General features: G+C 49.9%; 1 protein-coding gene across 25 annotated transcripts in view; it reads left to right on the top strand.

The window, feature by feature from the left end:
- Positions 1–7978: 7978 nt before the first annotated feature.
- LRRFIP1 (LRR binding FLII interacting protein 1) overlaps positions 7979–23530 on the top strand; it is a 142324-nt gene continuing 126772 nt past the window's right edge. For all 25 annotated transcript variants that reach the window (XM_060151763.1, XM_060151762.1, XM_060151760.1 and 22 more), the window contains exon 1: positions 7979–8133. In XM_060151763.1, the coding sequence (XP_060007746.1) occupies positions 8044–8133 (90 nt within the window). In that variant the 5' untranslated portion in view covers positions 7979–8043. The remainder of the gene's footprint in view (positions 8134–23530) is intronic.

Raw genomic sequence — 23530 nt, 5'->3', positions numbered from 1 at the left:
TATATATAGTAGCGTGTATCTATTAATCCCAAACTCCTAATTTATCCCTCTACTTCCCTTTCCCTTTCAGTAACCATAAATTTGTTTCCTATGTTTGTGAGTCTGTTTCTGTGTCATAAATAAGTTCGTTTGTATCATTTTTTAAGATTCCACATATAAGTGGTATCTTATGGTATTTGTATTTCTCTGACTTACTTCACTTTGTATGATAATCTCTAGATCCATCCACGTTGCTGCAAATGGTATTATTTCATTTCTTTTTATGGCTGAATAATATTCCATGGTATATACATACCACATCTTCTTTATCCATTCATCTGTCGATAGACATTTAGGGTTGCTTCCATGTCTTGGCTATTGTAAATAGTGATGCTATGAACACTGGGGTGCATGTATCTTTTCAAATTAGAGTTTTCATCTTTTCTGGAATATATGCCCAGGAGTGGGATTGCTGGATCATATGGTAACTTTATTTTTAATTTTTTAAAGGAACCTCCTTACTGCTCTCCACAGTGGCTGCGCGAATTTACATTCCCACGAACAATGTAAGAGGGTGCCCTTTGCTCCACACTCTCTGTATATCTTCTTATATAAAGTGTCTGTTTAAGTATTCAAATCTCTTGTCTGTTATTTAAATAAATTATTTACCTTTTTTCTATTGATTTGTGGGAAGTCTTTCTACATTCTGGATAGAAGTGCTTTGTCACATTTACATACCGAGGATATTTTCTCCCAGTCTGTGCCTTGTGTTTTCATTTTCTTACGGAAGTTTTTATATAAGCAGAAATTTTTAATTGCGACAAAATCGAATTTATCAATTTTGGATTTGATGATTAGTGCTGTTTAAAAACTGTCCAGGAAATCTTTGCCTACCCCAAGTTTTCAAAAACATTCTCCTAGATTTTCTTCTAGAAATTTTATAGCTTTAGCTTTTAAGTTTAGGTCGAAAATATTTCATGATTTAATTATTGTGTAAGGTGTTAGTTAAGGGTCAAACTTTATTTTCTCTATAGATATCCAGCGGTTTGGGCTCCACTTATCAAAAAAAGATTTTCCTTTCTTCGCTGAATTTTCTTGGTGCTTCGTTAAAATCAAGTGACCACCGTGGTAGCCTGAATCCCTGTAACCTGTTTTTTTTAAATGTCTTTTTCTCTCTGTCCTTCGGTTTGGGTAATTTTACTGACCATTCCTCAAGTTCACTGATCCTTTCCTCTACATCATCCAATCTTTTGCTAATACTATTCAAAGATTTTTTAAATTGGAAAGCATTGTATTTTTCAGTTCTACAATTTCCATTTGGTTCATTTTTAGAGTCATCAAATCTTTCCTTAAATTTCCTATGTCTTCTTCCATTATATCCATCTTTCTCATAGTTATTTTATAGTAGTCCTCTGCTAATTTCCACATCGAGGTCATCTGGGAATCTTTTCCAACTGATTATTTTTTTCTTGACTGTGAGCCTCATTTTCTTGATTCTTCTTGTGTCTAGTAATTCTTTATTGTATACTGGACATAGAGGACATTACATTTCAGAGACTCTGGATTCTATTGCCTTCTTTTGAAGAGTGCTGAATTTGGCTCTATCAGGGAGGGGAGTTACCTCAACCCTTCATAGCACCTTGATCTTGTAGAGACTTGGTTCCAGGCTTTGCTACAGCATGTGTATTTTGATTTTCCTGTCATACCCCTTAGTCCTCTAATGTCATCTTGCTATTAAGGCATAGTCCTTCTGTGGTTTCCATGAAAGGCTCAAGGTGTTTGCCAAGCCCTCTAACTTGATAGGACTTGAATTACTAACTTTGTCTTCCTAGCATGGGACAGCTGCTGAAATCTCTGCTCAGTTCTTCCAGGCTTCCAGCTTCCATGTGGATTTCCTGGAGTTTCACTCCACACACACATTGTTCAGGACTCAGCCATGGCTTCTATATAAGTTAGTATGCAGATCTTGAGGCTTAACCCTCTCTGCATCCCTTTTTCTGGGATTTCCTCACTGAATTGCCAGCCGTACTTGTAGTCTGAGACCCTAACATCTATTTCCAATCCAATAACTCTTGAATTCTTTTCCCAGTGCACCTTGAGGACTGGAGAACATCCTCTGGGGAAGCGGATGTCACCTTTCACTTCCCTTAATTCAAAGGTTGTAGCCACTCCAGTCTCTATCTGCTTTGATTACTCTTCAGTGGGTACTTTTATATTTTGTTTGAGGTTTATAATGATTATTGACAGGAGGATTAGTTTGAGGTAAGCTTCCTCTCCATCACTAGAAGTGAAAAGTCCTTATTTTAAAAACCAACTGAATTAATAGTTAATAAATCCCATGCAAGGAGAAAATTGGTATCACTGCCAGTCAGTGAGTATTTGTAGCATTTCTCTTGCACAAATAAAAAGAAAATTGGTCTTCACGTCCTATTTTATATAGCACCATGTGAAAGGGCTTTTTATTCAGTCAAGCCACGAACATTTTCTAAACACTCATGGACCCATGACCCTGAATAAGGCTCTCTTGGGGGATGAAAAGACAATCCTGGGTTTGGGGCTCAGGAACGCTATCCCAGGAGCGCTGCGGAGAGCTGACTGAAGGGGTTGGCTAAGGAGCCGGTTCTGTGTGTGAGAGGACAGCCACTCTCAGCTTTTCTCCCTGGAGACAAGCATGGCATGTAATTATCCTGAATGTGACATCCTCCTGCCAAAGCACCTCATTTGTGCAAAATTCCTGCCCCTCGGTGGCACTCAGTGGAGGTAAAATTATTACGGTAATAACACTTATCGCCAATAATCTCACAAACTTCAGCATTTTAACTATCACTAGTCATGAATTACCAGTAACACATTTGACACCTATCGGGAAGCTCCAGAATTACTGCAAAGGCTACGATGGAGCCATTCTGGAGTTTGGAGCGTGCAACGTGATGGAAGTGTACTTCAGAGGGTTGTTCTGGCTTTGGTAGTTAGGAAGGCTCAGATAGGGACAGCACAGAACGGGAGCTCTGATGGCCCACGGATGGACTTCAAAGTATCACCCTTTAAAATTGTGCTCAATTTCCTGTTTAGGTGCCCTTTACTTTCTTCCCTCTTTTTTTTTTTTTTTTGGTGGGAAGGAGGAATCCAGCCTTTATCAGATTTTCAAAGGGGTCCACAATCCCCCCAAATTTAAGAATTATTGATCTAGAAACCAGACTTTTTTTTTATCATGAACTCAATCACCAAATATTTTAAAATACACCCCAAATTTTATATATTTATTTATGTGTAAATTATGTTCATAATCTATTTTCCTCTGTTATATCAGGGCACAATATCCATTAAAAATGAGGTTAATCACTAATAATAGGAAATGTAAATTTGTGTTTCAAATTGTTTGGGATGATTATTCATTGCTCTCATCATATCTAATAACCTGATATTGAGACCAGTGAAGAGTCCCTCCCGAGTTAGAAATATGTCTCTCATTCTCTTGTTTGTCTGTGATTTGGGGGAAATATTTTCTTGAGAATCTTTTAAATCCTTTGAAGCCATTTATCTACCCTTTGAGTCTTAGTTAAAACTAGACTATGTAACCCATAAATCCATTTCTTGTTCATGCAAATACATCAAAATATTCTGAAAATGGTCTAATGAGAGAGAATGCCATTAGCAGCCCCTGGGAATACCTTGTGTATCATTATGACATGACCTGTGACCACTTAAAGTGAGGTTATAGATCATACATTAACATTTGATCTATAACATTCTTATTTTTAGTTTAAAATACATATTAATGGAAGTTCTAGTATGTTTCTCCTGCACCCCAGTGTATTGTCTCATGCACCCCACCCTGGAGACCTCAAGTTCAGGAGATGATTTACTGCAAGTCACCCACAGGTGTGGCAAGGTGAACCAGGTACAGAACATCATGGAGTCAGCAAAGATGCGGAAGGGGGATAGGGATAGAATCAATCAGGGATGAAGGATAAGTTAAATTTAAAAATCCAACGTGATTCCAAAGTTTTAACTCCAAGAGACATGAAAACATAACTGGAAGTGGTGGTATCCTGGGAGAGAAGAGGCATTTAGAATGACAAGATTGGGTTGGGTGAAGGATCAGTCCAATTTTCTGCTTTGAGATGCTGAGAGAGGAAAGAAACAAAGACCAGCAGGCCACTGGAGACAAACCATTAACCTCCCCGGCGTGGTGGCGACCCTGACCTCAGCTAGCTCCCTTCTGGGCATGATTTTGGCTCCGTGGTCTGTCCACTGCCTTTCAAGCCATCCTTGTGAGTGGCTGTGATTCTCCCTAGCCTTTCTCCAGCTGTAATCCAAGGGAGGTTTTTCCATCCTCTGTTAATTGGAAGAGTAAGGCTGGAACACGAGTGAATGATGTTTGAACCACATGGAAGGCTTTCTCAATGGACCCCAGTGAGTCAGCTCACGGCCCATGTGACTGTCCTTCAGAGGTCCCTATCAGAGCAGCTCTGAGTCACCCTCCAGCCTGGATGACTCCTCCAGAGATGCCCACTAACTTCTTCCCCCAGCCGGCTCACAGGCTTGCCTAATGAGGTCCCAAACAAAAGGAACACTGTGTCGTGAGTGGAAAGTCCACGTGGGGTCCCCTGTGTGGTGCCCCTCACCGAGGCTGCCTTCACGTATTCATGGATGCTTCCTGAAGCGCATCTGTATCTTCGTGAAGAGCCTCAGTACCAGGCTTGGAGATTCTCTTGCCCGCGACATCAGCCTTCTGACGCGGCTTCTCTGAAGTAACCCCTTGTGGGCAGTATAATCACCTGGAATAAGAAAAGGGCCACATGGGAGGGGCTCAGTAGTGCTGGTGGCGCAATACAGTCTTCTAGGTAGAAGCAAGTTCGTGGACTACCACGCAGGAGAGGCTGAGAGTCCAGAGCAAGTAGAAAGCAACAGCTTCTCGGTAAGCCTGTGGCTCAGCCTGATGGATGGGGTCTCGCAGGCTTCTGTATCCCTCAAGGGGCACCCCAAGAACAGGCGACAGCCACAAAGCAGCCTAATGTCCTTGCCCACCTCCCCACGCCCCAGCAGGAGCTGCTGCCCTATTCATTCCAGACCCAGGCCTCTGCAGAGAGGAGCTGGAGAACCACTTATTGATTGCCCGTGGGTCAAGCCCTGAGATACATCTTTACATGGACTGCCCCCACCCTGACAATGCAGGGGTCATATCTCCATTTAAAGGCAAGAACTGATTCCAGAGGGAGAAGCAGACAGTTGGAGAGCACATCACCAAAGAAGGAGGAAGCATGCGGATGGTGGTTCAGGAGGTCATGACATCATGGGACCACCTGAGGACCAGCAACGTGAGTTCTGATGATTCCCAAAAGGTTGGCCTTTCCCAGATGTGGGTGGTTGATGGGGGAGAGATGGGAGACAGAATTCACCCTAGTGTCTGAGAACACTGTGTAGGGACCGAACTATTCAGAAATACCTCCAGTCTGTCCCTGAGGCAGTGAGTCCCCTGTCTCTGTACAAAACCCAACTGGGATGGTGAGGAGGAGGGTGGAACCTGGACTCAGTCCCCAAAGTCAGCCAGACGCTCTCATTATGATTGAAGCAGTGGCACATTCAGTCCCCAGTGAGGGCGGAAAGATGAGCACATCATCAGATCAGCACAGAAGAATTCAAGGGCTAGAACAGTCGCCTGATGTTCTGAGGAAGACCAGTGAGGAGAGTCAAGGAGCAGCCTGGAGAGTTGGGAAGACTTCCTCCAGAGTGGAGATGGGTTAAGAGTGGTTAAGACTCAGCGCTTCCACTGCACAGGGCACGGGTTTGATCCCTGGTCAGGGAACCAAGATCCTGCATGCCACGCAGCGAAGCCAAAAAAAAAATTAAAAAAAATTTGTTTTGAATTGTATTGTATTTAGTTTTTTATACAGCAGGTTCGTATTAGTTATCTATTTTATACATATTAGTGCATATATGTCAATCAAAAAAGAAAGGAGATGTTGGAGCTTGGATGTGGCTTTGGATAAGGAGTTCCAGGTATCTCAGGTAAGTCCCGAGAGAACAGCCGCTCTGTCTGTGTCCTTTGCAGTCCTGCCCCAGCTTCCGGCGCAGCACCTGCCAGGCAGCAGGTGTGGGGGAATGAATGAGTGAAGCCGTGGGAATGAGCCTGAGCAAAGGCAGAGTCTTCACCAGGCATCACACGCTAAGGGAGCAGCAAGCCTCCAGCAGGGCTGAGGGCAGAGCAAGAGATGGTCCTCCAACCAGGACCATGTCGCCTAAGGAGTAGGGGGTCCTAAGTGGTGTAATGTGACATAGAAGACTCAATCAACAGGTATTTCCTCAGTCCCTCCGCGGTGTCAGGTGTATGCAAGCTCCAGGAGTACAGTAATGAACAAGGTCACAGCCCTAATACCATCTGCCCTGTCGACCCACCCCACTGAAGTCCACTCAGGTGTCCTGAGCAATGGAACCTGGTTCCTCCCTCCTGTGTCACTCCCCCACCATCTTTTCCCTGCAGTAAACCTCCAACATCCTTCTCTGCCACTGCCGGGTCCCCTTTCTGTTCCCTCCTCCATCCAGCTCCCAGCTTACTTTCTAAGAACCCAAACCAACCTGGTCATGTCACTTGGTTAGAAATATACCAAAATGGTAACTGTACTCATCTCTAGGGGGAAAACGACAGGTGACTCCAGGACGGCCCTGCCCTTCCATTCTTCCCCAGCTGCATTAAAGATCTCCCCGTACCCCAAATATACCAGGAACTTTTGGTTACTGTGCTTCGGCCAGTACATTTCTTCTTCCTTAATTCAGTACAGACAGCTAACAGTTACTCGGGTCCTTACCCTGGAAAAGAAGGTAATGGCTTTGTAAACCTCATCTGATCCTCCTGTTCAATTTTAAATCCACCTTTAGAGAGTGGAAGGTAAAGCTCAAGTAGTCATTCCCTTTTCAGTATCTACTTCCTGAGAGCAGCTGACGTTTCAGACCTTTTCCTAGAAGCTGGGGACACAGGAGGGAAGTGGCAGGTCCCAGAAAACACGCCGGTGAAGAAGGAAACGCCCACACCAACACGGGGGTTCTGAACGTGCTGTAAGGCTCAGGGGGCTGGCGAGATCCCACAGAGCGGGATCTGACCTCCCCTGAGCCTGACCCTAAAACCCAGCTTTCACCCATCTGTGAGGCCAGACCCCACTTCACCTGGGGTGCAGGTTTGAACCACATCCCTGCACCCACCCCTGGGTGCAAACCCCTCTCTGCAGCCCAGTCCCTCCCTGCGAGCCCTCCAGCGCCCCCGATGAAGTGACCGCTGCCCTGGTGAGGTCAGCCCACGATTACCAGGGGGGTCCACCCTCCAGTGTCCCCCGCCCCGCCGGCCCAGACCCCTCCAGCCATCTCGAGCTCCAGGCTCCCGCCCTCGCGCCTCCGAACCCTCCGTGGTCCCTTGCCCCCTGTCCCCACCGGCACCCCAAGCCTTCATCACCCCGTCCCCTAAGCCCACGCGCCGCCGACCCCCAGCCATCCCAAGTCTGCTGCCGCTTCCACGCTCACTGTCCCCCAGCATCCCCGCACCCCCGTCCCCACTCCCCACTCGCATCCCCAGCCCTTGTTGTCCCCGCGGGTCGTCGGCGTCCTGGTCCCCGTGTCCCGCCGCTCCGGCGTGACCTCGCGCCCCCAGCCCCAGTTTCCACCGACACTCCCAGTTGTCCTTGCCCCACGCGTCCCCGCGCCCCCGACCCCCAGCCATCCCAAACCTCCCGCCATCTGCATGCTCACGGTCCCCCGGCGTCCCCGCGCCCCCAGCCCCCAGCGCCCGCGTCCCTGGCCCCCGGAGTCCCAGTGCACCCGGCTCCCCGGTCCCCTCTTCGGCGCGTCCCCGCGTCCCTGCTGTCCCCGGAGCCCGAGCTCCCGTGCTCCTCCCACCGGCGCCCCCAGCCCCTGTCCCCCGCGTCCCCGCGTCCCCGCGTCCCCGGCCCGCGCCCGCTGACGCCATGACGCCGCGGCGGAGGGAGGGGCGGAGCGGGGCCCGGCCGGACCGAGAGGGGCGTGGGCGGCGGGAGCCACGGTCCCGCAGCGCAGCGGGCGACGCGGCCGGCAGACATGGGCACCCAGGGCTCGGGGCGCAAGCGGCTCCCCAACCGCGAGCGGCTGACGGCGGAGGACGACGCGCTGAACCAGATTGCGCGCGAGGTGAGCGGCGGGGCCGGGCCGGGGCGCGGGCGCTGGCGGCGCCGCCGTAGCTGTCAGGCATCCGTCCGTCCGCCGTCCGTCGGTACGCCGGCGCCGCGGACGGGGCGCGGGCCAGGCCGGGACCCCGGTGGGCCGGGCGCCGGTCCTCCGCCGCGGGGACAGGCCGGCGGCACCGACCCTCCCCCCATGTCGCCAACTCCCTTTGGCCGCCGCCCGCCCCCCCGCCACGCGCAAGGTGGCCGCGGGCCGGCCGGGTGGGGGGCGAGCGAGCGCCCCGCTGTGTTGCGCCGCATGGTGAGGGTGATGTCGGCCCGACCCTGGAGGCCCGAGGACAGTCCCCGCAGGCGACATGGCCCTGGCGAAATGACCCGCTCCTGTCGATAACCAGTTGCCGTCTCGATTGACACACAAGGCGCAGCTTGGGCGCGAACCGGGGTCCCCGTGAATCTTGTTTCTGGACCGCGCGTGCAGACGGGTTCAGGCACGCCGAGAGGTTCCCCTCAAAGTTTCCCCGGGCAGAGTTTATTATGATGGTCGCTGATGAACTTGAAGTGTGGCGAACAAAAGGTGCACCGCCCGCGTAGCTGTGCAAGTGCCTTTTTCTCCCACAAGGATTCAGCCTTCAGGTTAAACAAACGGTGACGTTGGCAAAGATGCCCAGCAGATTGGTGGCAGCAGCCTCCCTGGGAAGGGGCGTGATTCCCTGGGCCAACAGTGGACAAGCTTGCTTTTTACCGTATACCCTTCCGTACCTTTTGAACTGTGCACCCAGTGTGCTAACTATAGAGGATGTACACGCAGAGGCAGTGCCGCCTTCCTGATACCCTCTCCTCCAGGTGCTGGAATGTGATGGAGTTTGTCTGCATGTCATTATTATCACCTGGAAAAACTTCCAGGCGATTTAGGCCGAGGCGTCTGGTTGCCTCAGTCAGCTATTTATGGAGGTCTACTCTGTGACCAGTTCTTAGGTGATGTTGCTTTTATGGACACATGGCTGTCAATCAGTATTTGTTGACTACTGAATGAATGAACACTTTTGTTTTTCTCCCTATGCGAAGAGAAAGGCTTTCCAGGAAAACTCCTATTCAACCCTTAAAGCCCACGGTAGATTTGTGTCCTCTGTGAGACCTCCTACATCGCCCCGGGGCAGAAGTCTCCCTGCCTCCACTCGGGTTCCACTAGCTCTCACTCCCTACGCCTGCTGTGGTAGTCACGTGGCCTCAGCATTATTTGTTCACTGGTCCGACCCCCGTAGAAGGTGGCCACCCGGCAGGCAATGTCTTCCTTTCGTATCCCCAGAGCTCAGCACAGAGCCAGGCACATAGTAGGTGCTCCTAAGTCTCTGTTGCATTGCCTGAAAAACAGAAGAGGGACAAAAAGGCACTTACAGTATGTTTGGCTAAATATAGACATTTGCTAAATGTAGTAGCTTGAACATGATCCCCACCCCCTGTGAAGACGGTCCTTTAAGTACGTATTTAAACATAAAACCAAACAGGTGTTCTCTGGGAGGCCTGAGGTGACACGATCCGTGAGCCTTGTCTTTCTGGCAGTGGTTACGGTCAAAGGAAGGAGAATGAGGGTTCCCTAAGTCCACCTCATATCTGCTGGATTGTATAAAGACAGACGGAAAAGGAAGGCCGGGGGCTGCTCCTGGGTGGACGGCCTTGAGGTCCTGAGTAACTGGGAACCCGCGGTCCTGCCTCCCAGCCAGGGGACGCAGTTGGCCGTGACAAATTCAGACGTGAGCATCAGACCTGGGCTCGAAACTGTGCAGAGCTCCTCGCGAGCTGTGCGACCCTGCTCAGCCCCTCCCAGCCTCCATTTTCTCACCTCGAAAATGGGGAAGAAGAAATCCCCGAGGCTGTCAGGATTAAAGGAAGTGAGTAGCAGACATAAAGTGACTAACTAGCTAAATGCGAGGGCTATTCACACACACATCCTCCCAATAAGACCAACCATAGATGTGGTTGTTCCAAGTGCTGAATGGCACGTATCTGTGGTGTTGGAAGGAGCTGGTGCAACACTTTATGTTTTACTACAAATTGGATTCTATTTCCCAGCTGTGAAACTTAGAGTCACTATTCAAATGGCAAATATCTACTCAGCATGAAGTTCTCGAGAGTTCTTATAAAAATTAACAAAATCGTCTTAAGTTCCGTGCTTTCGTGTTTGCTCGTTGATTCAGCAGATACGTGCTCTCCAGAGCCCTGTCCTAGGGAGACTGGGATTCAGGGATGGACCTGAAGAGCATCGCCCTCCAGGAGTTGGGGCCTGACATAGATCAGTAACAAAAATAGAAGACAGGAATCTGAGATTTAAAGGATATCGTTCCCTGAAGGTTTCGAAATGAGAGAGTTAAAATTTATTGACGGGACTAAGACAGGCAATCAGAGGAGGCCCCCCGGGGGAAGTGGCATTTTGAGTTAGTCTTGCAGTGACAGAAACCCTGACCTGGACTGGCCTCCACAAGGGGAAATGATTTGGCTGGAGGGCAGATTCCCGGGTAGCCTCACCGGTGCGGTGGCCCCTTTTCTCCATGGCCTCTCTGCAGCTGGCTCTCCCGGGCCGTCCTCTGCGGGTGGCCTCATCCTCAGGCCGCTTTGCTTTCGGCAGACTGGCTGCCGCGTTCCCAGGCTGCCGCTCCTGAGCCCACACCCCGTCTCTTCCGGTGGCTCCGTCCTGAGAGCTAGAAGCATCTCCCATGCCGCCCCTGAGCCAAGCTCTGTGACCAGGATGGTGGACTCAGCAGTGTGGCAGTAGGGCAGAGGGGGTTTACCCTGTGATCAGTCAGGCCCATCCTGGAAATGGGGGGAGTTGGCTTCCCCCGAAGCACTTGGGGAGGGGTGGGGGGGGCCTGGACAAACCCAGGAGGCCTTAAGAAAGTGGCAGGGGGTGGGGTGGACTCGGGTCAGGCCCCCAGGAATGTGCACTCAGGGGATAAGTGGAGAGTTCCAGGCAGAGGTGATGGAGTCTGGGACGGGGAGCCTGGAGCGGCCGAGGCAGGGCCCTGCTGGAGAGCTGGCTTCCCTGCTGAGGGCTTTGGACTCAAATGCAGTGGAAGCGCTGCATTTATATTTCTGCAGTTTAGTTTATGGTTTCACTCCCGGCAAGTTTGTAGTAAATGGAGTTGTAACTTTAAAACACTGCAGCTGCGTTAGCACGAGTAGCTTGTTTCTCACTGTCTTGTCTGAGGCGGGATTCAGGCAAGATGTTTTCAGGAGGAAGGTCCAGTAAGCACTTTGAGAAGCTCGAGCAGCGTTTCTCACATCCCAGGGAGAGGTGTCTTGCAAGCAGATATGTTTTTCTCTCCCACCGCCTTGAACATTCTGCTGATGATTTTTGGTAGCATCCCAAACCTCTCATTCAGCGCTCTGTGCTGAGTGAAATGATCTTTTGCTCTCACAGTGCCCGAGGCAATTCAAAGTGTTCCTCTCCAGCGGAGAAGGCCTTTCCAGTACAGAGGAAGGCGGCTGTGCAAGCTGTGCAGGCGGCATTAGACGGTCCTCGCAGCGAGCCCGGCATCCTCTCTGCGGCCGTGAACGCCGGTCGGTTTCCCTTCCTCGCTCACAGCACGGAGACCTCCCCCATGACTGTTTCCCGTGGCCTCCTCTCCTAGGTGGTCCCACTGGGACGCTGCCCTCTGGGCCCATGATTGCCCCGGGGGCGCTGGTGCACCTCCCAGATCCCCCCTGTTGGAGGGTGCCGACCCCTGGCCTGTGAGTGTGGCTGTTCTGGGCTCGTGGCCCCACTTCACTAGAGAAGTGCCCATGGCCACTGGGTGGGGTCACTTTGCGGGGGGGGGGGTAAGACCTCCCACCCCAGGGGCAGCCCACAGCGACTGAGCCCGGGATGTGAGGACACAAAAAGCTCCACCCCCAGCCCACTTGCCTCCCAGTGGAACCAACTCTGTGGTGCAGTTCACACTCCAGGGCTCCCCGTGGGAGGGCCCCAGGGCAGACTGAGTCCACCTCCTTCCCTGCCCCATCTGCCCCCTCACACCCCGCTGCTGGCCGTGCTCCCTGGTAGATCACTCACATCCAAATCCCTGCCTCAGGCTCTGCTTCTGGGCACCCCAACTTAGGACAGTCTCCATGTCTCATTCTGTGTGGTCCCATGAATAAAGGACATTCTAATCCTAAAGCCCCCTTTCACCTGCTGTCCCCCCACCTCCCGTCCTTCCCAAATAGTGCCCACAGATCACCCTGTCTTGAGGGACCCTGACTCCTTTTCTCCTCAAGCCTCAAGGCCATTCGAGGGCCAGTCTGGGGGTTAGGTGCACAAGCCCTTTTGCAGAGTGGCCTGGAAATCTGGTTCAGTTTGGGCCTCCACTTCACCTTCGTCCGGCTCTCAGCAGGTCTGGCCCCTCTGGGGTCACGCAGTCTGGAGGGAGCCCAGCTGGTGTGACGCACGCTGCAGGTACCCTGGTGCAGTCCCTGACCTCCGTTGCGATCACACTGGCATTTACAACACAGGCTTGCTGCTGCAGCCAGTCCCACTTCATGTGAACCATCACCTTCATACCTTTTTTTCCAGTGAATTTGCTTTTCTGAGGCTGGCTGGTGGATGCAAACCTGTCAGACACTGACTGGAGGGTGAAATCCGGCGTGGCCAGTGGTTTGGGACTGGGGGTGGTGTCAGGGCCCCACCTTCCAGGTCAGGAACATGTGAGGGGCGTTCAGCGCCTGGCACTGCACACACCGCCCTGCCCCAGACTCTAACACAACTACCAGGCCCTTGCATAGTTGATCTTCCTAAGACAGCCACACACATCTTGGCGGATCAATAACAAGCGTTAGGAATGTGACAGGACCAGCGTTCCAGGCGGACTTTTATCACAGTCTGAGCTGTCAGGGGAATGGCGAGCACCATGCCTGTGACCTTGAGCTGTTGCCGTGATTCCCGACAAGATGGTTCTGGATGGAGTTGGAATTGGAAACTCAGGGGTGGACAGCCCCCTGGCCCCCGATGGCTTGTGGGCCCCCCCCCACAGCTATTTCTGTCACAGGGCCAGCTCTCTCCCTCTCCCTTTTCTGGGTGAATCTTCAGTGACTCATGGGTTCAGCAGTCAGGACTGTGAATGCATGTGGAGGACCTGAAGGGTCTGCTCGGTAGAATGGAAATCAGAAGGCCTTGATTCTAGTTGAGCCAGTTAACCTGTGAGCCTTGTCAGGGTTCAGGAGGGGAAAGGGGAGAGATGGGGACTGAGGTTGCTTTTTTTTTTTTAAATATTTTTATTTATGTATTTATTTGGCTGTGCCGGGTCTTAGTTGCGGCATGCGAACTCTTAGTTGCAGCGTGTGGGATCTAGTTCCCTGACCAGGGATCGAACCCAGGCCCCCTGCATTGGGAGCACGGAGTCTTAGCCACTGGACCACCAGGGAAGTCCCTGAGGTTGCTTTTAAGGCCTAAGGTGTGCCGGGTACTCCCACAAACTTCACCCCCGTAACTATATGATATCCCATCAGAAGAGTTTAGAGTATCTCTATTTGACATAAGAAAAAGGGTCCTAGATGCTAAGGTCATCTGCTAACTAAGGGGTGCCAGTTCGTCATCCAGGCTGTTTCCTGGGATCAGTGTCTCGGCTCCAGCCAAGGCCCTATTCCAGGTGGTGCCCTGAAGTCGAGCTGACTTGCTTCCCATCTTGGGGACTGTCATCCCCAGCTGACCTCTGAGCCATCAGGCATAACATTTCGTGGGAGAGTCCCATATTCTTCTCTGCCTTACTGTGTCTCTCCTCTTCTTTTTTTCATTCGTTCATCTTTAAAACTTAATTTTTATTGAATTAAAGTAATATATGTTTTCACCCTGGTCCCATACTCCAGGCCGTTCTCCACACAGCAGCTGGTGGTCCTTTTAAAATATGTCAGATCGTGTCATAATGGCTTTTCATATCCCTCAGTAAAAGCCAAGCTCCTCATGGCCTTACAAGACCCTAAGTGATCTGGTGAGTAGCTCCGTGTTTGTAAATAATATGCATATGCACTAGTTATTGATTTTTCAATGTTAGGTACTACCTGCTGGCCCCCTGGTTTGAGGATGAGGACTTGGGATCTGTAGGTCTAGCTCAGGTCCTCTCCCCACCTTTCTCTCTCCGTATCTTCACACCATATTACATTGTACTTTTAGGTGAGATGAATGGGCACTGGCAGAACAATAGGCTGGTTAAGAGTATGGGTGCTAGGGTCAGGTTTCCTGGGTTCAGTTCCTGGTCCTTCCACTTATTCCATGACCTAGAGCAAGTTACTTAACCACTCTGTGCTTCCGTTCCCTCATATGTAAGATGGGAATATTTTAACAGCATACTTCTCACAAGGTGGTTATACGGGTATATGAGGTATTTCATGAAAAGACCTCAGAATGGTGACTGACACATGCTCAGTAAACACTAGTGGTGATGATGATGTGACATGATAGTGTTAACTGCAGAGCCAAGTATTATACTGTAACCTTTTTCCTTGTACAACTTTCTGCTTTTTCTGGGGTTAATTCTTTCTCTCTCTTCTTTTTTTTCCCAACTGCTCATTTCTCTGCATATCTATCATACCTAATTCCTCACAAACTTTTCAATAGGACCCCCTCACAATATTATTTTCTATGTGATTAAACAAATCTATCAGTTCCATTTTATTCCCTCCTGGAAATCTACCCCCTGGAGGGCTCTGTCCTCTAGACCCAGTCTGCTCTGAGTGCTCTTAGGATTTGCTTCAGCTGCCGTTCCCTTTGCCGCCATGCTGAGAACTCCTTTTGCCACTTCTTTGTTGTTGTTGTTGTTGCTGGATCCATACTAACTCATTTTGCTGGAGCACATCCTTCAGTAGCTTTCTGAGAGAGAACGCCTTTTCTAAGTGCTTGCATGTCTGAAAATGTCTTTATTCTACCTTAATACTTGATAGTTTGTCTGAGCATAGAGTTCTAGGTTAAAAATAATTTTCCAAAGAATGACAGAGATTTCTATGTATTCTTTGAAATGATTTCCAGCATGTACTGTTAACTAAAAATAGCAACATACGGAAAGTGTAGATAGCATGCTGTCCCTTACGTGAGAAAAGCTGTAACTTGCCTGCATTTACAGAAAGAAACACTGGCAGAAAGTATAGTAAAAGAAACGTGGAGATGTAAGTGGAAGCAGATTTGTTAAGTGTAACTTTTCATACGCTTTTGATATTTGAACCATGCGACTGTGTTACCTATTTGATAAAACAAAATAATAAATATCAAAAAGTATAATTAACAGACTATTTTCTACCACAATTTTGAAGACTTTTTTCCATTTGATTCTAGCTTTCAGGATTGCTTTGAGAATTTGATGCCTTATATATTTTCAGTATCTTGTATAATATCTATAAGCTTTTAGGGTCTTCTCTTGATCCTCAGTATTCTAGGTCCTATTTTTCTATTTATTAAGCATTTACTGGGTTCATTCAGTCTGGAAATTTGTATCCTAAAATTCTGGAAAATTTTCTGAAAATTGTCCCCTTCTCACCATTTTCTCTGTTCTCTTTTAAAGGAACTCCTGTTGTTGGAAATAACTTCCCTTTCCCCCGCATTTTCTAGCTTTTTGTCTTTTGGTGATACTTTATGGGTGATAACTCAACTTTATCTTCCACTCCTTCTACTAAACTTACCTGTTCTATATTTAATTTCTAAGATTTTTGTTTGTTTTGGGTCTTTGTTCCATTTTTATAGCATCCTTTTTGATTCACTAATGCAGTACCTTTTCTTATCCTTCTGGGGAATATTCATTTTTGGTTTTCTGGGTTTTCCTGAAAATTTCTTTTGTTCCCTACATTATGGTCTCTTTCTTTTTGCCCTTTGTGTGCTGTGGCCTCTGTCTTTCATCTTGGAGCCTTTCCCAGATGGGTGGTGATCCTTGGATCCATTCAGATGTGAGAATGAGGCACTAAAAAACTGTGAGAACGATTTGAGCAAAGGCCAGGAGGGGAGATGCCAGGAGATGTGACCAGGACACCACCTGGGGTGCAGCGGGGTGGCTGAAGTGTTGGCACCAGACGTTAAGTCGTCCCTCAGGACCCTGGCACACGGCCTGGACTTGAATCCGAGCCCCCTTGTCTTCAAGGCCAGTGCCTTCAAGGCCAGGGTCAGTGCTGGGAGGAAATGCTGCTTAATGCTAACAAGGCAAACCTCTCTAATTTGGTACCTACAGATGGAGTTTGGGTTTTGATTAAGGGGGTAGAAGGGTTTGAGAAGAAAGTTGAAAAATAATCTGAGACGTACCAAGGAGGATGCAATGTCCATACGGCGCAAACAAGAGAACTAGTCATCACGGTGCTTTTCCTGAGAGTGGAATCCATGTCAAATTAGGGGAGCAAACAAAGGAAGTTATGAAAAAATAAGATTTTCAGAGCTTCAGGCATCATTCATTTATTTGTTCGGAAAATCCTCTACGATGTGAGATATACTTTCCATAAAACAAATACAAAATACCTGGAGAGTTTAGGTAGGCAGAATGTGATATGGTCTTGGCAATGGGTAAACCCCTGGATCAGCAAGTACGGAAGCGCCAGAACCGTCCAGAAGCTCCACTGGCGTATTATAGTGCAGTGTTTCCACCCACTTCTTGGCTTCGGGGAGTGAGTGAAAAATCACACAGTGGTCGTGATAATAGTTCAGCAGAAAGAACCCAGGAGATCTAAAGTTGCTCATTATGCTTTCAACCTCCCGCACATAAGTTTATCAGCTTTTCCACCCTTACCCTGGATTGCTTTTTACTTTTCACCTTCTTTTGTGATGTCCCTTAGGCACATGGGAAGATGTGGAATTTTCCAAGTTGACAGTCGGAGAGATGGCATTTCCATGTTGATTGAACAACTAATATGACTCCACCCTTAGGGAGTGATATTGCTGGAAGATATGCTGGACTTAGGGAGTGATATTGCTGGACTTAGATATTGCAACTAATATGACTCCACCCTTAGGGAGTGATATTGCTGGACTTAGATATTGCTGGAAATCACCCAGATATACTTTGAAATCCTGCAGAGCAGTGATGGCCAGTAGGGCTTTCTGTGTCGATGGAGACGTTCCGTCTCTGTGCTGTGTGTCACGGCAGCCACTAGCCCTGTGTAGTAATTGAGCACGTGAAATGTGGCTAGTGCAGCTGACAAAGGGCATTTTAAGTTGTACTTAATTTTAATTCCTTTCAAGTTAAATAGCCACCTATGGTTGGTGGCTGCCATATTGGACAGCACAGCTCTAGAGCAATGACTTATTCTTTGTTGAAATTTGCTGTCATAGAGGTGTGCTCTATAGTGCAGAAGGTATTGAGTCTCATGATAGGAGAGGAGTGAAATGGGAGTGCAGGTGGACAGGGCTGGCGTCCCACAGGCCGGAAGTCAGTCCGGCGTGGGGAGAAGGTTCGGGGCAGTGGGAGAAGCACAGTCAGCCTTCTGAAGTCGTGTGTCTGTAGGCAAGTTAGCGTATCCCAGCCTCCTTTCCTTTGTCTGTGACAGAGGGAAAACATTATCCGGTGGTTGTAGTAATGAGCCGTGCCGGGAAATGCAGAGCATCTCCCGGGTACCTGGTAGGTGCTAACCCAACGGTAGTTATTTTCTCCCTTCATCTCTACCAGGGGACAGCAGTCCTGCTGGACTGGCCAGGGTGTGCCTCAGGAACTACTGATGCAGAGGCAGGGGTGAATCCCTCCCTCATAAGTTGAGGGCTGGAGTGAGAGGCGGGGGTCAAGGGGAGAGAAAAGAGAGCAGTCTGTACAAAAGTTGTGAGAAAAATACAGGAGAGACAATCTCCTTTGTGTCAGGAGGATACAGGCGGCCCTTGGGACTGGTTCCATGAACTCAGAAAAAGCACTAACGGCTGCTGCTTTCAATACACTCAGTAGATAAGTATTCTTTAGTGTCAGACGGCTGTGGACTTTCTTATAGTTTAGAGCTTATTACAATTCTTTGGCCTTTAGATGGAAAGGACCCTCTGTTTTCGACAGTAGTTGTGCTTCTTGGCCTTGAACTGAGGAACCAGTAGTAGGATGCCATCAGATTTTTCGAGCTTCTTCATGGTCAGGCAGCCAAGCCTTGCTGCCGCGCCTCTGGTTACCTTCCTGGAGATAACGGGCCATTTCACCCAGGCCGTGTCCTGCACCGTTTATTTCTGGGCTTATCTGACCTCTCAGTAGGTACTATTTTTCACCCATGCCTGGGGCCAGCTCCAGATTGAAATGGCCACATGAGCTGGGATAAGGTGGTGGCCACGCAGCCTTCCAAATCTTCATTCCAGTTTCTTAGGTTTTTCCTCTTACTTTTAAGTCGGGGTTTCTCAGCCTCGGGATTACTGACATTGGACCGGATGCTGGGAGGTGTCTGTACGTAGTGGGGTATTGACAGCATCCCAGGGGGCAAAATGGCCCCGTGGAGGACCCTTGTTGTACGTTCCGCGTCTCCACTGGGTTTGCACCTTAGCTCTGAACTGCACGCCTCATCTCCAGAAGCTGGATCCTTTGCTCTCAACTCCTGTCAGTGCTGCTCCCCAGGAGGGCAAAAAGCACCAGCTGTGACCAAACGACATTCTCCCTGGAGCTTCCCCACGTAACCCTCCCGGAAATTAGTAGGAAGGGCCTGCGTACTCTGGAAGGCTGTGGTGGAGCTGTTTTAGGAAAAGCTGTGCAGACTCAGGAAGCTGGGACTTCAGCTGCGAATTTGATTACACCTTGCTGTGTGCTAGAGGGCGCTTGAGTTGACGGTGGCGTGGGAGCAGCGTGGGGAGAGGCTAAAAAGGGGGCGATGGAATGGACCCCGAATGGCAGGCCTACGGAAGATGGGTTGACATGAAGGTGGGAGCTGGTGAGAGGGGGTGCTTTGCGTGCCATCCTGTGGGCCCTCGTGGCTCCCTTCTGCCCGTCGCAGACACCCGTTTCCCCCCCGATCATGGGTGTGCTCGAGGCCAGCCAGGCCAGCGTCAGGCCCGATTCGGCTGGGACCACGGAGCGATGATGCGGCCACCAGGCTGTGTCAGTTCTGTGTTGTCTTTCTCTCCAGGAAAGGCCCCAGGCCGACGGCTCAGGCGTGCTCCAGGGATAACAGGGCCATGGTGGCATCGTTCACGTGGCCCTCCCGTGAGCACTTCCGAGAGCCAGCTCTGCCCAGAGGTCGGGGGGCCACAGGCTTGACCTTTCGAGCCAGCTAGGGTCCAGTCCCCGCAGCCCACGGGCTCTGCCTGGTGCCTGTCAGCTTCATGCTGGGGACTCAGCAAGAGGCCACCGAGGAAGGAGAGACGCTGCCGGGCACCGCCTGGGATGTGTCAGCTAAGCACATCCGCCTGTGACCCCACCATCCTGTAACCCTGAGGGTGGCATTTCCATAGGGACGCCCACCGCCTGGGAGAAGGAACGTCAGGCCAGTAAGTGGCCAGGCCTGGGATGATGCTTCTGGTGGACGTGACATGCCCAAAAGGGCAGGGACAGGGCAGCCCCCCACAGCCGAGGGAGGGGGTCCAAGCTGCCACCTTGTTCTTTAAGAACCAGGAGGTCTCTGAGGCCGGGCATGACCCTAGCGCGCCCGCCTGCATCACCTGCTCATGCAGAATCCCAGGTGTGCTGCAGGTGGAGCGACAGGGAGGACCCCATCTCAGCCTCACCGCTGGGAGCGCGCTGGCGGCCCATTAAAACTCCAGACCCCCTGGAGAGGCCCCCCAGATCACAAGGGGGCTGGGTGTCAAGCAACACGAAGACCAGTGACCAGCACAATTCCATAGGGTTAAAACTGTGCCCGTGTCTCCTAAGGGGCATGTTGCTTTTGTCATTCATAGCTGAACTTGTTAAAATAGATGACCAGACCTGGGCCCTGCGAGGACCCCACTGCGCGCCAGGGTCCTTGTTGCCCACACGCAGCAGGACACCTGCCTTTCCTTGCGGCTTTAGAGAGCTCTTTCCTTTCTTTAGAGAGCTCTGTGCAGCCTCCATCGCCCCGTTCTTCCTGTTCCCAGGGAAAGAACTGGAAAAATCAGCCGTCCCAGTGGCTCCCCCCTCCCCCACCCCCCCCCACGCCCTCGCCCATCCCGGGGCTCTGTTCCCTCTGGATTCCCTTGGCCCAAAGGCCTGTGAGTCACCGCTGAGGCTGCAGGGATGAGACAGGAAGAGACTGTTAGCCACGCTGATGTTCTGTGTTCCATCATATTCCCCTCCCACGTTTAGACCTCCCGCTTCTGTTCGTTATTTATTTATTTATTTATTATTTTATTTATTTTATTTTAGACCGTGTTAGGTCTTCGTTGCTGCACGCGGGCTTTTCTCTGGTTGCGGCAAGCGGGGGCTACTTCGTTGTGGTCCGCAGGCTTCTCACTGCGGTGGCTTCTCTTGTTGGGAGCACGGGCTCTAGGCGCACGGGCTTCAGTAGTTGTGGCACGCGGGCTCAGTAGTTGTGGCTCGCAGGCTCAGTAGTTGTGGCGCACGGGCTTAGTTGCTCCGCGGCATGGGGGATCTTCCTGGACCAGGGCTCGAACCTGTGTCCCCTGCAGTGGCAGGCATATTCTTAACCACTGAGCCACCAGGGAAGCCTCCTGCTTCTGTTTTTATGTACAGTTTGCAAAGGAAAATGTACACATACAGCATCCCTCTCATTCTTTGAAAATTCAGCTTTAGGATTAATCCATCTTTTTTTGAGTTTAATCCATCTTTTTTACTTAGACTTTTGTTTGTGAATAGTGTCACAGTTTTAATCTGTTTTTTCTTTCCTAAACATCTTTTCCAACTTTCCCTAAACAGCATGAGGCAGACAATAACTTATCCTGAGTACAGGACAGAGTGGGGAGTTGCCTTGCAGTTTAGCGTTGTGCTCTATACTGGCCTGCTTTTTAAATACGATTTAATATAGAACAGTGTAACAGGTGAAAAGCACAACATATAATATACATCATATATTGTCCAGTTATAATGAATTCTGTTTATACTTTTCTGTATTCAACTTTTTAAATTTTGAATTCTGTCGGCTGAAGATACACCTGACCCGTCAGAGGATTTCATGGGCATCGTGCTCCCTGTCTCGGGCCCTGGCCGCGTTCCGTGGTGGTTGATTCGTTTCTTCCAGAGACGTATAAAGGCCCAGCTCTGCCGCCAGCTGGAGCTGGGATGTGGGTCCTTCGCTATCTTGAAGCTTCAGTTCCTCAGCTGTAGGATGAGGACAGTGGTGGTTGCGAGAACTCACGAGAGTATGCCCATCAGCAGCTGAGGTCTGGGCCTCCCTCCCCACAGAGGTCACTTCCTCTGGGAAGACCCAGGCCCACCTGTCTCCCACCCCGGGCCTGAGACGTGCATCCCTCCAGTGTCCCCAGCTCCTCCCGTCTCACGTGTCGGCTGGGTTGCTATGTCCTTTACTCGGCTCTCCCCTCCCCGGCAGACTGCGTGCTCTCTGGGGGCCGCGCCTGGTCCAGTTGCTAGTGAACCCTGCCCCTGGCACACGGGAGGCCCTCAGGGACCACCTGGTGAATGAATGTGAGTCAAAGCATAAATGGAAATTTCTCTGCGGTTTGCTGGTGACTCCTATCTTCTTATTAAAATGAAAGCCTTTGAATGTGGTATTTTTCTTCTAAGTATCAATAGTTTAAACTACCTTAATTATATGGAGTGAGTTTCATTGGTAACTCATTCCAAGTCGTGACGACCTCATCAGTTACCAGAATAGGTCAGGAGGTAGCGTTGTTCTGTCCTCATATTGGTAACTTCATCAGAATTCATCAGAGAGAGGCCAGCACCACCCAGAAACCACACTGAACTCTGCCACCAAGGCGGGGTCTGTGTTAGCTCCTCTTGGCACATGTGATACTTTTCGTGTGGTGGACAGCATTGTGGGAAAGGGAAACCAGTGAAATGCAATTTTCTCCTGGTGGTGAGTGAGTGAGTGAACAAATGAATGGATGGATGAATGAATGAATGATTGAATGGATGGATGGGTGGATGGATGAATGGATGGATGGATGGGTGGGTGGAATTAGCCCTACTTCACAGTAACATTTGAAAATACAGATTCTTTTGAAACTAGAACAAGATTATTAAATACCTTTGATGGTCGCTTGGGTGTCAGTATTTTCCAGAAAGCTGTCGCTAGCAGGATCTAATCTGGCAAGGTGTTGACTCCTGCAGTGTCCGTCCTGATTCCCCCCACCTCCACCTTGGCCGGTTTGGTCAGTGACCTTATCCACCGTTCATGTACCAGGAGTTGGAAGGAGAAATGAAGCAGAACTTTCAATCCTTTCCTGATCATGCTTACAATCGTTCCCTCTTCCAACTCCTCCTTAGACTTTTCCCCCCCATGTTTCTCCTTTGACTTGTTTTGTGATGTCGGCACTTGGCAATAATCTTTGAACGATCCTGGCGGTGGGCCTTTGGACAGCACGTGGGCCATCAGGTTCCACTGCACGTTGCCAGTGCCCCAAGCTTGCACTCCCTAAAAAGACGTTCATTGTGTCCTTAGCTCTGCTAAGGTTGATGGCGCTCTACCAGGGGCTGAAGTAACTTGGAGCAGGTTCGTAGAACATTCTCCTGTGCGGTTTCCCTGTTGGGGAGCAGGGTTTGGACTAGAGGAATTTAGGTGTATTCATATACCCTGCCAGGTGCAATAAATAGCTGTCTTTGCCCGACCTTAACCTCACCTAAGTGCTGTGGTTCTAAAAAGCCTAGCACACACCAGGAGGAACTGAAAACATTAGGAGGAGGGTGATGCTGGTGTAACATGTCGGAGGCGGGTTGGGCGTGCAGATGGCAATTAAAACGATTAAACGTTGGAGATGTGCCTTGTCGACCAGAAAGCTTAGCTAGACTGACAATTAAGAGAAGGCATAACCTGTTCTAAGCGATTTTTTGTTTACTAAACTACAGACTTTGTACAGATTTCCCAGTTTTTTGACTAAAGTCTTCTTTCTGTTCCAGGATCCATTCCAGGATCCCACACTGCATTTTGTCATTGTGTTGCCTCTGTCTCTTCCAATCTGTGATGGTTTCCAGGCACTTTTGAAGAGTGTCAGCTATGCGTTCAGTAGAATGTTCCTCAGTTTGGATTTGCCTGATAAGACTGAGGTTGTGGATTTGGGGAAGAATTCAGAGCTCATATCACATCAGGGGCACGTGATACCAGCGTGACATCCCTGACGACGTCAATCCTGACTGCTGACCTGAGGTGGGGTCTGCCAGGTTCCTCCACTGCAGAGTTACTGTTTTCCCTTTCCCTGCTCTGTCCGCAGGAAGCAAGTCCCTAAATCCAGTCCACCTCAGGGGAGGGGACTTCTGTTCCATGTCCTGGAGGAGGGGTATCAAAGAATGTGTGGTCCCAGGTTGAAACCGTCACAGTCATTAGCAAATTTGGAGAGTGATACTTTGATGCTGTGCAGATATCCTGGGTCGCCCTGAAGCTCGTCGGTGGGTGCGTCTTTCTTC

Source organism: Lagenorhynchus albirostris, chromosome 6 (assembly GCF_949774975.1).
Source record: "Lagenorhynchus albirostris chromosome 6, mLagAlb1.1, whole genome shotgun sequence".
Lineage (NCBI taxonomy): Eukaryota > Metazoa > Chordata > Mammalia > Artiodactyla > Delphinidae > Lagenorhynchus > Lagenorhynchus albirostris.
This window is presented reverse-complemented; position numbering and strand designations above follow the sequence as displayed.